Source organism: Choristoneura fumiferana, chromosome Z (assembly GCF_025370935.1).
Source record: "Choristoneura fumiferana chromosome Z, NRCan_CFum_1, whole genome shotgun sequence".
NCBI lineage: Eukaryota > Metazoa > Arthropoda > Insecta > Lepidoptera > Tortricidae > Choristoneura > Choristoneura fumiferana.
Genome location: NC_133472.1, coordinates 31,534,595 through 31,550,828, shown reverse-complemented (window position 1 = coordinate 31,550,828; position 16,234 = coordinate 31,534,595). Strand labels below are relative to the sequence as shown.

Here is a 16,234-nt window from a genome sequence, read left to right as displayed (position 1 = left end):
TATATAATAAAACTAATCATGAAATTATTCCCTTATAAAACTACCCACAGGTCTACATCTATATATTACATTGGTTTCGAAAGGAAAACAATAACAATAGGCATCGAAAACTATCAAATTAAAGTTTACCTTTCAAATTTTTTAACCATAACCAGTCTCATTTATAAATTTGAAGGACAATCTGTTCTCAGTTTCGTTTTTTCTTCGTATTAAAGAAACGTAAAAAGTATTACAGCGAGTTAAATATCTATTTTCGAACAGCTGCCAAAGAAATGCGTCAAAATGTGTTCCATGAATTCGACTTTATGATGCCGCAGAAAGTCGGAAGAGTCAACTTATTTCTATCTAGCATCAGCCAAATATGTGATCTAAAGTTGATAATCGTTTGCATGTCACAAAACAATAATGCCAATAGACGTATCGATAATACAAACTGAGACATGGATGCACAGAAAAAGCAGAAAAAGAGACCAGCGCTGGGAATCGAACCCAGGTCCTCAGCAATCCGTGCTGCGTGGTATAACAACCCCTACAGCACCGCTGGACAGGAGTCTAGACACGAATTTCTCCTATACACACATATCTCAGGTTGCTTTTTTCCATTACGCTACTTAAGCAGCAGCACTAGCGACATCTATGTTTCGCTCTCATCGAAAGACGTCACTTTATTTTGGAACTAACCGCTCACCCAGACAAGAGATGTGGCTACTAAGCAATCAAATTATGATTGTTTTTTTGAGTCTTTTTGTATTTTTTATTTCAACTCCAAATTCGTTACTTTTACGGGTATCCCGTGAAACCATATTGAAAATACAAACTGAGACATACTTGTTTAAAAATTGATAGACCACTTATTTGGCTGATGGTACCTCAATTTCGTCGCGTATAAGTTAAAAAGAAAGCTATTAAGAGTACTACTACATTGACGTAGGTACATAATATGTATATCAAAAATCAACGGTCAATATTGTTCTTAAGCGGCGTGGTTCTCAACAAGCGACTTGCGTGTATGTGAGAGAGAACCCTCTGTTGGCCACGTCTGGTGGAGTGGTGGCTGTGGCACCTTCGTTGGCATCCGTCACTACATACAGGACGAACGGCTTTGCTCCCGCTGCAAAAATAAAACATTAAAATGCAAATTGGAATTTCTTAATGTTCGACTTAGTACTTTTAGGGGCTGTTTCACCATCCATTGATTAGCGTTAACCGACTGTTAAATGTGATGCCGTCTCCGCCTATTCGAACAAAACAAATAGAGACGGCATCACACCTAACCGCCAGTTTACACTAATCAATGAATGGTGAAGCCCTAAATCTACACGCCTCAGATATATAAAGTACCTATTGTTTCTGTTTCCTACGTCGTAGGTAGGGTCATATGTCCAACAATGAAACTTAGGTACACAGTGAAACATTGCGATATTTCTAGTGCCACCTTGTCAGATCGTGCACTATATCGCGTAGACACCCTTAAGAAACCCCCCACTGTACCCCAGTTTGCATTGGCGTCACGTGGAGCAACACGTGTCTACGGAGCTTTTTCGGTATTATTGACACAAAAGTAAGAATTTTAGCATTTTTTGTACATTTTTCATCAAATTATAGTTATAAATTCAATATATTTGATACTTTTTTAATATTAAACGTATTTCGTAGATCAGTGTTTTTCAACCTTTTTCATGACACGACCCCTTTAGTATGAATAAATATTTCGCGACCCCCCTACCCGTTGATATTTTTCATGTATTTTATTTTGTGACAAATTTAACACATTTACTTACTAAATATTTTTAAACTTTTTTTTCTGTAGTACCTACTATTCCCAGCATACTGTCGTAGACTATCGTGGACTAGATCACGTGTTAAAGTGGCAATTTAGTAGCCAAAAAATCGAGGTTGATATAAAATACCTTCGGTAATCAACAATGAAACATTTACGCATGGGACACAACTAATAAGACTGATTAAAGTTAAAGTAATTTAAACTGTTTGATTATATTCGTGCATTTTTTTATTAACTTATTACATAAATACGTCCCAAAATTATGAAACAGATTGTATCTATTAGTTTTCACGTTTCATTGTTAAATATGTAGTTTCATTCTGTACACCACTGTGGACACTGAAAAATTTCCCATTTTTTACTTTTCATTTTTTTGATGACTACACATTCTTAAAGAGTAGGTACTGTATATGTCACGCGATACCCAATAAAATTACCTAAGTAGGTACAGTAAAAAATTCAGTCTTCTATCTGTCAAAACAAAAGATTTATGAGATTTTGAATTCAATGTGTTTCATTGGTGGACACTTGACTATTTATATCAACGACCAAAAGTTTTTAAAAAACATCAGACGTTAGATACCCGTGCTGTTGCTATGTTGTTGAATTGCTGATTGGATTCATACTTAAAATAAGTTTTTGGTAAAAAAAACATTTTTAATACTAGCTTCTTTGCTGACTGTACTTTTTTTACTGTTCTTGTATTTTCACCCAAACTACATTTGCATACCAAATTTCAAGTCGATGCCATTAACCGTTGAAGAGTTTCGTCCTGTGGAGACGATCCTGGTCAGACTACCAGAATTTCACTACCAGATTATTGTATTGTCACGCAATTTATATAAGTATACCAAAGGGTTTCGCAGGCTAAGGAAGGACATGTGGCCCCTGTGAGGAATAGTTGAATTGGTGAATGTCAATTGTTTGTCGCCTCATAACTAGTAATCACTCCAACTTTCAGCCCTCTGTCTTGAACTGTCACAGAGATAAACTCGTTTTTCTCCTAATCCATAGCATAGCAGCTAAAGCATTGAAACAAAAGCACAGCTACGTAGTTTTTGTGGGAGTATATTCTTTTATTATTATTTTTTGTATTTTTTTTTCTTTAATTGTATAATATAGTTTTTAAGTTTTTATTTGTAATTATATTTTTATGAAAAAATGACTTTCTGCCAAGTTTCTTGCGGCGCATTCTTCTTGGCAATGATGGTCTTTCCGAAAGCGCTGGTAGTTTAAAAAAATGACGTGTAAAAGTGCCCATTGCGGCCTATTTACTGAATAAATCATTTGAATTTGAATTTGAATTTATAAGTACCCTACACTGGGAACCCGCGTGGGAACTATGGCCCAAGCCCTCTTGTTCTGAGAGGAGGCCTGTGCTCAGCAGTGGGACGTATATAGGCTGGGATGATGATGAAGTACCCTACAAATTTATACGTGAAAAAAAAAAATAATGTCAATTTATTTTTTGACACTTTTTTTAACTAGTTTTTTACAACAACGAAAACAAAAACATAAATTGCAAATAGTATTAGCTACTACCATACGAAAAATCAATTGATTATATATGTTGCAACATACTGAAAAAAAAAAACTAACGAAAGTATTCAAGTATCAAGAGTTTAGCCTTCTGAAGGTTCACTTTTAAAGTTTCATGTTCGTTGCCTAGCAACAAAGAGTGTATTATTTTGAATTTGACGTATGGCTGTCGTATAAGGTTACTGAACTGCTGCTGTGTTTGAATATTTTCGCTAGTTTTTTATTTTTTTCAGTATGTTGCACCAATTATAATCAATTGGTTTTTCGTATGGTAGTAGCTAATACTATTTGCAATTTATGTTTTTTTTCATAGCTGTACCCTCAAAAAAACTAGTTAAAAAAAGGTGTCAAAAAATAAATAGTAATTATTTATTTTTATTTTTCACGTATTAAATATTAATAAAATTGTAGGTTATACTCCCACAAAAACTACGTAACTGTGATTTTGTTTCAATGCTTTAGCTGCTATGGATTAGGAGAAAAACGAGTTTGAAAAAAAATGTTAATGAAACACATTTTTGACATTATCTCTGTGACAGTTCAAGATAGAGGGCTGGAAGTTGGAGTGATTAGGTACTGTTAGACAGAGCGTATGCGCAGGCAGCTTATACGGCTGGTGTGGCGGCGTTTCTTGATACAAATAAAAGATGAACATCTAATTGCACCTTTATATTATTCACAATATAATATACAATTATTTTGATGAAGTTTTTATGATTAAATAAACTCGGATTAAGTACACGACAAAATTACACACTTAACGTAGGCAGGAGATCGAGACAGAAAGGTAAGAGCTACCAGAGACAATCAACGAGCTAGTGTTGCCGTAGATGTCATACCATAGAGGCATAGATTATTTCCAACAATTACTAGTAATGAGGCGACAAACAATTAACATTCACCAATTCAACTATTCCTCACAGGGGCCACATAATATGCCCTTCCTTAGCCTGTTAAACCCTTTCAAGTCAATCTAACTACTGGAAGTTGGTCGAATTAAACTTGCAAGATTTGATTACAGACAGACAGACAACGTGACAGGTGAAACTAAATAAAAGCTTGTAATTAAACATTGTACTCGTAACTATACAGATAGGTAATTTGTTTTTATTTTCCTGTTTCTTTTAACTGCGGTCGAACCCCTTTCATTCCTGAGGCCGTATTGTCTAACGTGCTGTCATTCGCGGTCGCATTCACCAACTCTTAAGAAGTTATAAAAACTATCGTGATTCCGAGTGCGTTACACAATAAGAGGCCATATTGCCTAAAGTTTCTAGCGCTCGCGATCGCAATCAAATGACAGATTTCGCATACAAGAACTCATTGATTGCGATCGCGAGCGTCGGAAACATAGGCACTACCGCCTAAGGTCTCAGATGTAGATTATTCACAGTAAAAGTCATAATGGTTTTCCATGCCAGGCAATGCGCTATTACTATGATATTTTCTGCGAAAAAGTTCCACAGTGGGACAAATGAAATGATTAGGTTGCTTATAACCATTTTAAATGAAATCTTTATTTAGCGCAATCATTATTAACATATCAGCTGTAGGACGTCCACTTGTAACGAGGTGTCATACAGCTCGTTTCATCCTAACTCTATGTACTGCCTGGTTTAGCACATATTCGAAAAAATAACATTTACATTAAAATTTCCTTTTCTAAATTCCACACCTGTTCAATTTACGTCAAGTAGCCATTCTATTCAGAGCCTCCGAGCTGAACACTTACCTTTCTTTTATCCTAGATCCTATAAATCTCTTAAAACTCCATAATAAGCTCATAATTTACTACTCCTATACGAAGAAAGTTTTTATAATTGTAAGTACTGTGCATTTGTGAAGTTTCATAAGATCATTAGATAATAATACTACTGGACTTCAGTGCCATTGATTTATATAAGTAAAGAACTGGGCACGAAAACGTGCCCTTTTATTATTATCCTAAATAAATATCACTGTCTGCCCTATTCCTGTCTTCTTCCTTCATCCGAACAACTTCCCCGGACACCACCCCGTGACACACTATTGGACATAGGCCTCCCCCATAGACTTCCAGTTGCCTCTGTTGGAATCGGCCTGCATCCAGCGTGAATCCGCGACTTTAACCAGGTCATCCGTCCATCTCGTTGGTGGACGTCCTACGCTGCGCTTGCCGATCCGCGTTCTCCACTCGATAACCTTTCGGCCCCAACGGCCATCTGTTCTCCGTATTATATGGCCTGTCCATTGCCACTTCAATGAGCTAATTACCTTACCCGTCGGTGACCCTCGATCTTCTACGTATTTAGCGCTAGACGCAGTTAGATAATGTTAAAATGACTTACACTGTACGGTAACGAAACCAATACCGCAGAAGCGATCAGTACCGGCCGATGCCCCGGTGGCCACCACTGTTGGGTTCGGTATGACCACGAAGTCGGTGACGCACGAGGCGCCGTTCACCGCTCCCACGGTCGTTCCGAGGACGGTATTGTCCGCGCCCTCTACGTCGCCCGTCACCGTGAACGAATAGATGTCGTTCGCCGTCTGTTCAATCATAATTAGCCAGGTGTCATTAGCCAGAAAGAGAAAGACAATAAAAACACTTAAAATCTGATCCAGCACGCTAGCAGAAAACGACAGAGGTGGTACTAGGTACTACACACATCAAGTCTTGGGATACTCAACTCATTATCCCTTATGCTTTGACTCAGTAGTAATATGTCATAATATTGAAATGTTCAAAACTGTTTAGGGTTTAGGGATAAAAAATATCCTTAGGCACTTGACGACCGGATGGCCATGTGGTTCGAGAACCTGACTACGAAGCTTGAGGTCTCGGGTTCGATTCCCGGCCGGGGCAGATATTTGGATTTGTTAGATAAATTTCACAGAATCTTTATTTCCTATAGTAGCAAAATTTCCGTTCGCGTTTTTTCCCCACTGTGGTTTTTTACTGAAGCTTATTTTCACAGTAGCGTTTTTTTCCAATCAGAATCTACACAGACACAGTGTCGACGGAGCTCCGCTCAGGCGGAGCTCCTACTTTTGTGTAGTTTTGCACCTTTGGGCCGATGCAAACTTAACATAACCTAATCCTACCTATGTTTCCGTGTCTTTTTGGGAAAAAACGCGATTGTGAAAATAAGATTCAGTGAAAAAGCGTATTGGGAAAAAAAGCATTTGGGAAAAAACGCGAAAGGAAATTTTGCTACTAGGAAATAAAGATTCTGGGAAATTGATCTAACAAACCGATATTTGTATGAATATAATACGAATGTTTGTTCTCGGGTTTTAGATGTTTAATATTTATTAATTATGTATTTATCTATATAAGTATACTAGCTGTTTCCCGCGACTCCATCCGCGTAGTATTCGTTTATCGCTATCCCGCGGGAACTATGCAACTGTCCGGGGTCAAAACTATCCTGTGTCTTACCCAGGGATTTAAAGTAACAAACATCCAAACATCTTCACAAACTTTCACATTTATAATATTAGCAAGATTTATCTGTTACCTAGTTAGTATCCAATCCATAGTACAAGCTTTGCTTAGTTTGGGACTAAGTTGGTCAATTGGTGTCAACATAAGTGTCCCAAGGTATTTATTTACTTTTGATGAGTGTTAAAGCCTGTTGAGAGTTAAAGCCAATAGCTCAAATTTAATATAATTTAGATTGGTATAATTATAGGTTTTATTTGACCTATGGCCTCTCAAGCAGAGCATCATGGGTTCATATTATTATGCTGACTCGCACCTCTTAGTTTTTCGAAATTCATGTGCGGATTTACATTTGAAAATTACCACGAACCTTCATGGTCAAGAAAAATATTGTGAGGAAACGTGCGCAAACCTGCGAAATCACTAATTCAGTAGTGTGTGTGTGTGTAGTTTTTTTACATGTCCCAGTACCAGTTATATTTATTTGTAACTTGTTTGTACAGTCTACAGTACTAGTACTTATACCCTACCTGTGCGTATTGAATGCCACAGTAGCCCGCCTCCATTCTAATGCAGATTCCGTAGTCCAAATTGGCTATCTGTCTCGTGCCGGTGACCAGGGAGGCGCTGAGCGCCTGGTTGGCCGCGGTTCCGTAGTTGAAACTGGTGATCGTGCCGGTCGTACCCGTGTAGTACTGCAGGCAACCGTTGGGAGCTGCGAAAGGTAGGTACCAGATTAAGCGATGCAATTAAATTTGGCACATCGTGTTTTATTTACGAACGTCTGTCAATTCTGATTCGATATTGCGACAGCTAAGTACTCAAATCGATTATTATTATTACTCATGGAATCCAGTATCTTTCATCTTGTATCTAGGTATTATTTATTTATTTCGGGGATCTCAAAAATGGCTCTAAAGGTTTCAATGATGATGAAATTTGCTATCTGTGATTTTCGGGGCAATGATCATTCTAGTTTAGTCTTATCTCCTGGAAAGCGCGTGGTATCAAGTTTGAGCCCAAGCAAAGTTCAGTTTTCCAGGTACTATCTTTAAAAAACCGGCCAAGAGCGTGTCGGACACGCCCAAAATAGGGTCCGTAGCCATTACGAAAAAATTAAGTAATATTTTTCTAAGGATTTCGTATTTTATACGGAATCTTCCAAGTTTAGGTATATTTTATACCTTAGGCTGCTATTTAAGAGTAAAACTGTAAAACTACTAATAATTCTCAAGCAAACTTAGCCGTTATAGTTTTCCTTGAAAGTTTGATATACTTACTACCATCTTGAATTTTTTCAAATTTTTCCACCCACCGGTTTAGATTTTGGAAGGGGGTGGGGACGCTCGATTTTAATGAAAATTTGCACTTTAAAGATGAATATTTCGCAAAAAATCAATGAATCGAAAAATCGTCTAAGCAAACCCCTAATGGTTCTAAAAGACCTATCCAACGATACCCCACACTATATAGGGTTGGATGAGAAAATAAAAATCACTCCCACTTTACGGAGGTACATACCCAAAATTTTTTTTTTAAATTTTTATTGTACCATTTTGTCCGCATAGTTTACTTATATATCCGTGCTAAATTACAGCTTTCTAGCATTGATAGTCCCTGAGCAAAGCCGCGGACGGACGGACAGACAGACAGACATGGCGAAACTATATGGGTTCCGTTTTTGCCATTTCGGCTCCGGAACCCTAAAAACTAACCTTACGATTAAAGATAAAAGAAAAAAAACGCGATGCCGGGTAATCATGGAGCTTTTTGGACGCATGTCACTTGGAAACAATCCAGTCTAATCAAAACTTTTATAGGAATGACAATAAGCTTTGTATGTATAAGAGCGTTTTCACACTATCCGATCCGATATCGAATATCGAAGCCGACACCGATATGTTGGCGGCACCATCGGACGCCCGTGTATCTAAATTGTCTCTGTGTGCGCAGAACCCGATGCGTTGCGGCCATTTTGAGCCGGCCGTATCGGAACGATTTTGTCGGAAATATGTGAAAACAGCACATGATGTCGGCTATCGGGTGTCGTCCATCGTCGTCCGATACCGATATCGGATCGGATAATGTGAAAACGCTCTAAGTCTGTCCGCGTTCATCCAGGTACTGACCCACTCCAGGGCAATCACAACCCAGTTGCACGAGTCGCAGGTTCCACCGCCTACTGAAGGTGGACGCTAGCGTAGCGGTGATGGTTATGGTTATGGCCGTGTCCCCGTTGAAGTCCACAAAGATGGTCTGGCCGGTGTTGTCGCCGCAGATGAGGGGGACTATGGTGTTGCCGCCGGTGACGGATACAGAGTCGGTGACGCAGTTGCCGTCGCCGTCCGGCTGGGCTATAACCATGTCCAGGAAGTCTATGCGGAGCTGAAACAAAAATTTGCTTGATAAAGTATGGTCGCGGAACACGAAAAATTTCGCACAATGACCTCCACTACTTGTCTCTGTCACTCGCGCGTGAATATTTGACGTAGGTATTCTTACAAATTCATCTGTGCGAGTGCGACGCGACGGCAAATAGTTATATACAGAATGTTCGGCACATGGACCGTCAAACTTTTTTGGGGTAATGTTGGGGTTATTTGCTATCTTTTCACCCTAGGACCTTGGGTCCTAAGGGTCACGGTTTTGGAGATATGATTTTTTAAATGTTTTTCTCAAATTTACCGAAATCTTACCTTTAAACGTTCGTAATTTTTTTATTAATGTATCTAAAATTATTATTTTTTGTACTTAATACTTGGTAATATATGCTTGTTCAAATAATAATAGTTTTTATTATAATTCATAGTCATAGGCAGAAGCGGCCCGATCCGGCCCGCACGGTCTCCAGACCTATCGCCCTTAGACTTTTATGCCTGGGGACGGGCGTAAGAGTTAGTTTATGTTACGGAGGTGACCACGCGAGAGGTATTAATTAAAAGGATGAACGCAGCTTTTATGACAATGAAAGCCGAAATGCGGCTTAGCTACCGTAACTGTTCAAGTAAGAAAGAGAGAAGAGAACCGTTAACAGTTTTTTTTTAAACTAAAACACAGTTAAGTATGAAATAAAGTTTAATTTGTCTAACCAGTTAAAAAAGAAACATAAAAATAAGGTTGCTTTACTCGCTGATTCCGAACAATTTCCGCCCCCTAGCGACAGAATACCCCCGTAATTTGACTCAGTTTTATTTTTTATCAATGTGTAGCATATCGTTAAAAAGGTCATAAGTTAGAGAAGTAATATAAAGAAAATGAACTGCTCAATTTCGAAGTTGGATTTTTTTCACAGAATCAGTAATTTTTTGGAATTAAAATCCTCGTACGTCCCTCTGAGACTATGAATAATGATAAAAACTATTATTATTTGAACAAGCATGTATTATAACAAGTATTATATACAAAAAATAATAATTTAACATACTTTAATAAAAAAGTTACGAACGTTTAAAGGCAGGATTTCGGTAAATTTGAGAAAAACATTTAAAAAATCATATTCCAAAACCGTGACCCTTAGGACCCAAGATCCAAGGGTGAAAAGATAGCAAATAACCACAACAATGTTCCAAAAAAATTTGACGGTCCATGTGCCGAACACCCTGTAGGTATAATAATAAATAGTCGTGTATCACTCAGAATTAACTGTTTTACCTACGTTTCTCTAGTGGTACTTACTGCAGCTTTGTGACCATTTATACCAAAAATATAGGCTGCCATTTATTTCAAAGTGTTTTTGCACGAGTTTCTTTGGTTGGGTTCGGCTCATTTTGAAGGCTCATACCGTTGAATGTTGTGTTGTAAGCGTAAATCCAGCATTCATCACCTGTGTAGATATTAAAAAACCGCTTTTGACTCGCCTTGATTGTATTTTTTCAACATTTTCTTGCACCATTCAATGTGAACCTCTTTTTGTTGATTTGTTAAATTATGCAGGATCCATCGCGAACAATTTTTTTGAAACCAAATGTTTATGTAATATCTAGATACGCGGCAGCGTGTCAAGCCAAGTTCAAGCTAACAGAACTGGTAAGCAGCATCGTGTGTAATTTTACCCGAACCAATTGGAGCCACTTTTGACGCCCTCATAACTTAAAAACTGTTTCACATAAACATTTCAGATTTGGTTCATTCGTTAAGACATGTGTATACATAATTATGTGCTCCTAATTTCATAAACACACCTCAATCGCTTATTTAGATAATTAACATCCAAAAATCGTCATTTTTATCACTGACTCACCAACTTATAACAATTTAATACAGGACTGACCATTGAACTTGGCACCCATTTAGATCTCACTTCTTTTGTCGTTAAAGTCAACAATCAAGCCATATATAATATCATAATATTGAACTTGGCTCTCATTTCACATTTATGTTTTGATGGGATCTTATTTATACTCGTCATGCTTATGCCTAGATATGCCTCTATTTCGCGATATGTAACATGACGATCTTGCATTATTCGTTTTGGTATAGCATCGATACTTATGTTGTGGAACAACAAGCTAATTTGGGCGTCCCTCTTTGAATTCGCCCGAGAGCATATGACGTCCACGATTGAACTCACAAAACCAGTGATAGACACTTATTTTCGATGGGGCTTAATCCTCGGCTTAATGACTAAAAGTCGAAGTTATACTTGAGCAATGCACTGTTGTTGGTTGTTGCGTTACTGTTGTTGCACGCCAAAAAACAATAAATAATCGCATGAAAATTTTCACGATTGAATTCCTTTTACAGCGACCTTGATATTTTAAAGCCATAAAAAATAACTTATTTTCCGATCTTGCCCATATTTAATACCGGAAGGAAAATAAGATGCCTCGTGTTAACATTAAAACCAACCTGGCAGATATTGCTGTTGCAACGATTGACGATGATGCTGCAGGCCGCGCCGCCGGCGTAGGCCGCCGGGTACCCCGGGCTCGTGAAGTACGTGTTGTTTACGTTGGTCGTACTGCCGCATGTACGGGACACTGAAATGAGGGTATTGAATCGGCTTAACCCGACCAAAATACGCTTTATGTCCACGCAATAAGAGCGAAAAAGATGTCTTCGTTTCGCGTCGGCCGAGCCGATCAACGTATTTTTCGCTCTTATTGCGTGGACATAAAAGAGTTTTTGATCGGCTAAAGCCGATTCCACGTCTGTAGGTTTGGGAAGAGAGACCCTAACGCGCGGGAAATAAGTACTTTTACAGGCAACGCCAAAGGAAAGGGATAGGTAAGCTTATTCACATGTTGAATAATATACATAGTAGGTTTCACGTAAATGTTAACCTACAAGCATGACCTACTTTATAAGACTAAACGCTGTTTCACCACCAATTGATTAATTTTAACTGACGGATAAATGTACCTAATGCCGTCAGTTAAAATTAATCAATGGGTGGTGAGACAGCCCTAAGTCTATAGCGCTATGCTTTTTAATAGTTATTTTCATCTCTCCTGTTCGGAAAGTTTAATTTTCATGGGTAGATAGACAGATGGAAAATTGCGTTTTCATCTCTAGGGCGGAATGGCGGATGGAAGAAAATAAATTAAACACTCTCATAAATCTGTTTCAGGTTATGCTAGCTAGCCTATGCCAGTGGCTTTTTCTAAATCGCAGAAGCCTCATTCCATGGAAATATCTCAAAATACATCTACGTTCTTCTCTCCATAAAAAGAGGGAATTTCGAAGTCCAAGTAAAAGTTCAGCTGTCATCCAGGGTTTGGGTTAGACGTTGATAAGTAACTTAGCCAATACTTTTTACATTTTAATATGCAAGTAGCTAAACCTACTTAAAGTTAAAATAACTATTACATACTAGAATTGCTAATATTGACAGTGTGAATTTTATTCCCTCCGGTAGGTGCGTTCTGAATTGGACCACAATGATCTATCTACCTATTTGTCTTTAGTTTTTGTGAATAATGACGTAAAAACTTATGCAATAGAACAAAATGTAAATAAATGATATCGATTTTTTATGGTATTAATAAATATTAATAAGAATGAAAACACTAACGCATTTATATTAATGAAATAATTTATCACAAACCACGTTTCAGAACGTGTTATTGTGCTTTTTTTTCGGGTGAGTTTCCGAACCTCTTTTCATTCATCATTTGATATCTATGTTCTTCTAGTTTGTTCTGTATTTTTTTGTAATTATAGACGCATTTGGAATAATTGCAGAAAACTGAAATGAGCTTTATTATTACTTAAATAAATGTTTAGTAATAAGAATAAAATAACAGATTTAAATATTACTTCAACCGCTGGCTTCAACAATGTATGACGAACTTTCTTTGTGAACACGTCAATACTCAACGCTTACTTCCTCAACTTCGTATCTACCCGAATTTTATACAACAAATCAACACTATCGTACTTAACATAAAGATGAGTCTAAAGCAATTTTATGTAGCCAGATACGAGGTTGTGAAAGTAAGCGGTCGATATGTATTTTCAAGGGGGCACCACCCGTTCACGATAACGTTCGAATTTCAAAAACTGTTTCCAGCCAAGATGATAAAAAGCGACTTTCCACGCAGATTTCGAAGGATAAAGAAAGCTTTTTCGAGCTAGTGAGGTGAAAAAGTTCATTGTCCAGTTTAGAAACAAAAATTTCAATCTCTATACTGGGTGTGTTAGCAAAATGGATTAAACTATGGAAGTAACACGTATACAACGTGTAGGTACTTTTGATTGCAAGTTATAAAATCTTTAAGGACACAACAAATTCGTAGGATATTTATTTATTTATTTAAGTATAATTTCACAAAACTTAATCTATCCTTACAGGTAAATATGCACAATGCGATAGACAAGTCAGATAATCTTGAAATATATAAAATATATGTTGTCTTTCTCTCATACTTACAGCTAAATTGAGTCTAACTTAACTCACCGATGCAGCATCTGCCTCGCCGCGACGCGCACGTTCCCGCGATGGTGCCGTTAAGGTTGTTGCATTCCCGGCGTGCCAGGCAAGTGCCATTCATGGTGTTGGCGCTCGAGCACTCCGTGTTCGCGAATCGGACTATGCTCACGAACGGGAACACTGCGAGAAAAGGACAGGTTATTTATTACAGATATCCCTCGTACGAAGTTTTCTGGTGCCTATAAATTAATATGAACGCGTTTGACCCACAGAACTAATAATAAGAACAGCCCTGTCAGTCCATTTCAGGATTTGATACGTCGCGGGCCTCTCAAACTTATACGCGCTTCATCTTTGTCATTAAAATTTCTCGTTTGATTGACAAAAGAAAAAATACGTGTCCATATTTTCTGTTAATCTCACTGACGGACTAAATAGAATATTTTTTTTATCCATGATTTTACCCAATTTTAAGACACCTCGTACATGTGTGATACACGTGCTAAAGAATACAAGGAATCTACATTAGGTACTCAAAAAGTAAAACAGAGTCCAAAAAAATAACGAAAAATGGAACCGACTATAAAACCCTTGAAAATATTTTTCTAGGTACCTACTAGCACGAAGTCGGTGACTCAGCACGAGCCAGCAGGAATGGAACAATAGTCTTCTACCTCACCCACATACTATGGGTTTCAATCCATCCTGCTGGGTCGTGCTGAGTCACCGACTTCGAGCTTATACTTATAAATTTTCTTTATTTCTCACTTTTTAGTGATTCGTAGCCAAAGTACATCTCACAACGATTCGATTAAGCCCAAACACGGCTTAGTTACGTTGTTTTATAACAGAGTTCCGTTGCCTACCTTCCGGCTTTAGCATCAGATCAGTTCTTCTTAGTCGCTTATCTAGGTATATTTATTAATCATGATCATTTTTCGTTCCATTGGTCATCTACGGTCTTCTTCATCAGGCCCAGTTTACCAAATGATACTTTCTGAATGTAAATGCTTATCTTAATGCTAAAAATGCCAAAATCGCCATGGGTGTGACACCGTGTACCTATAAAATTTGAGGTTTGCCCTCGATTTACCTAGGATCCCATCATCAGATCTTGACTTGGTGATAATGGGACCACCTCAGAAGAGTACCCTTTCGAATAAAAAAAGAACTTTGAAAATCGGGCCACAATTGACTGAGTAGGTAATCGATGAACTCTATTTTTTGAAGTCGGTTATTAATGGGTTAGAATTACAGAGATTTTGGTTCAATAAATTGTCTAGATCTTTAGAATCGGTTCAGCAGTTCGAAATTATTAAAAACCTACCTAGAAACAAACTCAAATCAATAACTTAGTTATTTACTGAATTAGTTAGTATAGGTGGGTACAATCGAACCAACTGAATCGTGATCCACTGTGGAACCTTTTCATAGAAAAAGGCATAGTGACATCGCATATCTGACAAGGGAATTTATTATAACACTTACTGTGAGAACGTTCTACGGCGGGTCAGGAATCAAATGGTTCGACTGTACTTACTACTTCTGTAAGTAGGTGTACGTGTAATCGCTTTGCAAAAGTAGCTACTTCTTCATTACGTCGCTCCATACTGTAGCATTAAAATGCCACAATTTCAAAAATAATAATAATAATAATTTCAAATAATAAACTGGTTCACGGTGACAATGGTTAAGCGACACACTTATAAAGTACATTGAGTTGCAAAAATAGGAGAACATGTATAGTAGAGTATAGATATGTATAATTTATATTTGGACTACTTAGTAACAGCATAAAATGCTAAATTGGTATGTTCTTACTGTTTGATCGCTTGTCTTATAATAATTTGGTATCTAGCACACATTTTTGAAAGGCGGCTAGCGGGCGGGGAATAGAGTGAAACCGAAAACGGCAACGAAAGACCATCTCGCACTAGCTTGATCAATGGCCTGATCCTTCATAAATACGATTGTTAAAATGTTGTTAACTTTCGCTTGTCTTATCCATTATTTTGACATAAAGGGTCCAGATCAGAAGATTTAAGCAGGAAAACAAATATTTACACCCACGACCCACCCTTATGCATATAACTGCCAGACACATACAAACCATTACTTTTCTTATCACTGTGTATTGGTACTTTAAAGAGGTTGGTTTAGACGCTGTACTTACTTAGATGATAATGATTGTACTCACAAATCTTTCCTTTTCTGTGTCCGTATTCGTCAATCTCATTGTCTTCCAAGTCCTCTTCATCATACACGGATACCGCAAAGGCTGCGACGAAGAAAGCCACAAGTATGACACTGAAAACTTTGTACTCCATTTTGAACTGCCGTCAAAACGGTCTTAGAAATGTCACTGCTTCTCTAGTAGATACTGACTCTTTGGAAGAGTGTTCAGGGAACACTCATATCCTTTTCAGGGGTTTGTTACCTGAAGCGTGTTATTGCGAAATGGAAAAGGAGATGTCAACCGTCCATATATAATGTAGGCGATAACGGTGTTCTGTTTGGGTAAGCGGTTAGGGATGGGATGATACCGTTTTCGTTTAGCGTCCGCCGGTGACCTGAACTCATCACGACTGCGCGTAACGCGTAGGAAAGGTATGTCACA

At 37.9% G+C, this 16,234-nt stretch overlaps 1 protein-coding gene across 1 annotated transcript; it reads right to left on the bottom strand.

Moving 5' to 3' along the window:
• Positions 1-72: 72 nt before the first annotated feature.
• Positions 73-16,192, bottom strand: LOC141434296 (uncharacterized). The gene is made up of 7 exons (XM_074096693.1): positions 15,815-16,192; positions 13,645-13,797; positions 11,595-11,725; positions 8,876-9,131; positions 7,277-7,461; positions 5,650-5,851; positions 73-1,111 (listed from the first exon to the last, which is right to left on the bottom strand). Exons 1-7 carry the CDS (start codon positions 15,942-15,944, stop codon positions 990-992), a joined length of 1,179 nt encoding a protein of 392 aa, XP_073952794.1. The 5' UTR covers positions 15,945-16,192; the 3' UTR covers positions 73-989.
• Between the last annotated feature and the right edge of the window lie 42 nt (positions 16,193-16,234).

Bases quoted from the DNA above. Each gene is read 5' to 3' on its own strand.
- LOC141434296 (XM_074096693.1), bottom strand. From the start codon at position 15,944: ATGGAGTACAAAGTTTTCAGTGTCATACTTGTGGCTTTCTTCGTCGCA. The intron at 13,798-15,814 runs GTGAGTACAATC...CTTTTCTCGCAG, and splicing joins ACACAGAAAAGGAAAGATTT to TGTTCCCGTTCGTGAGCATA. The intron at 5,852-7,276 runs GTAGGGTATAAG...ATGATTGAACAG, and splicing joins GTGGCATTCAATACGCACAG to ACGGCGAACGACATCTATTC.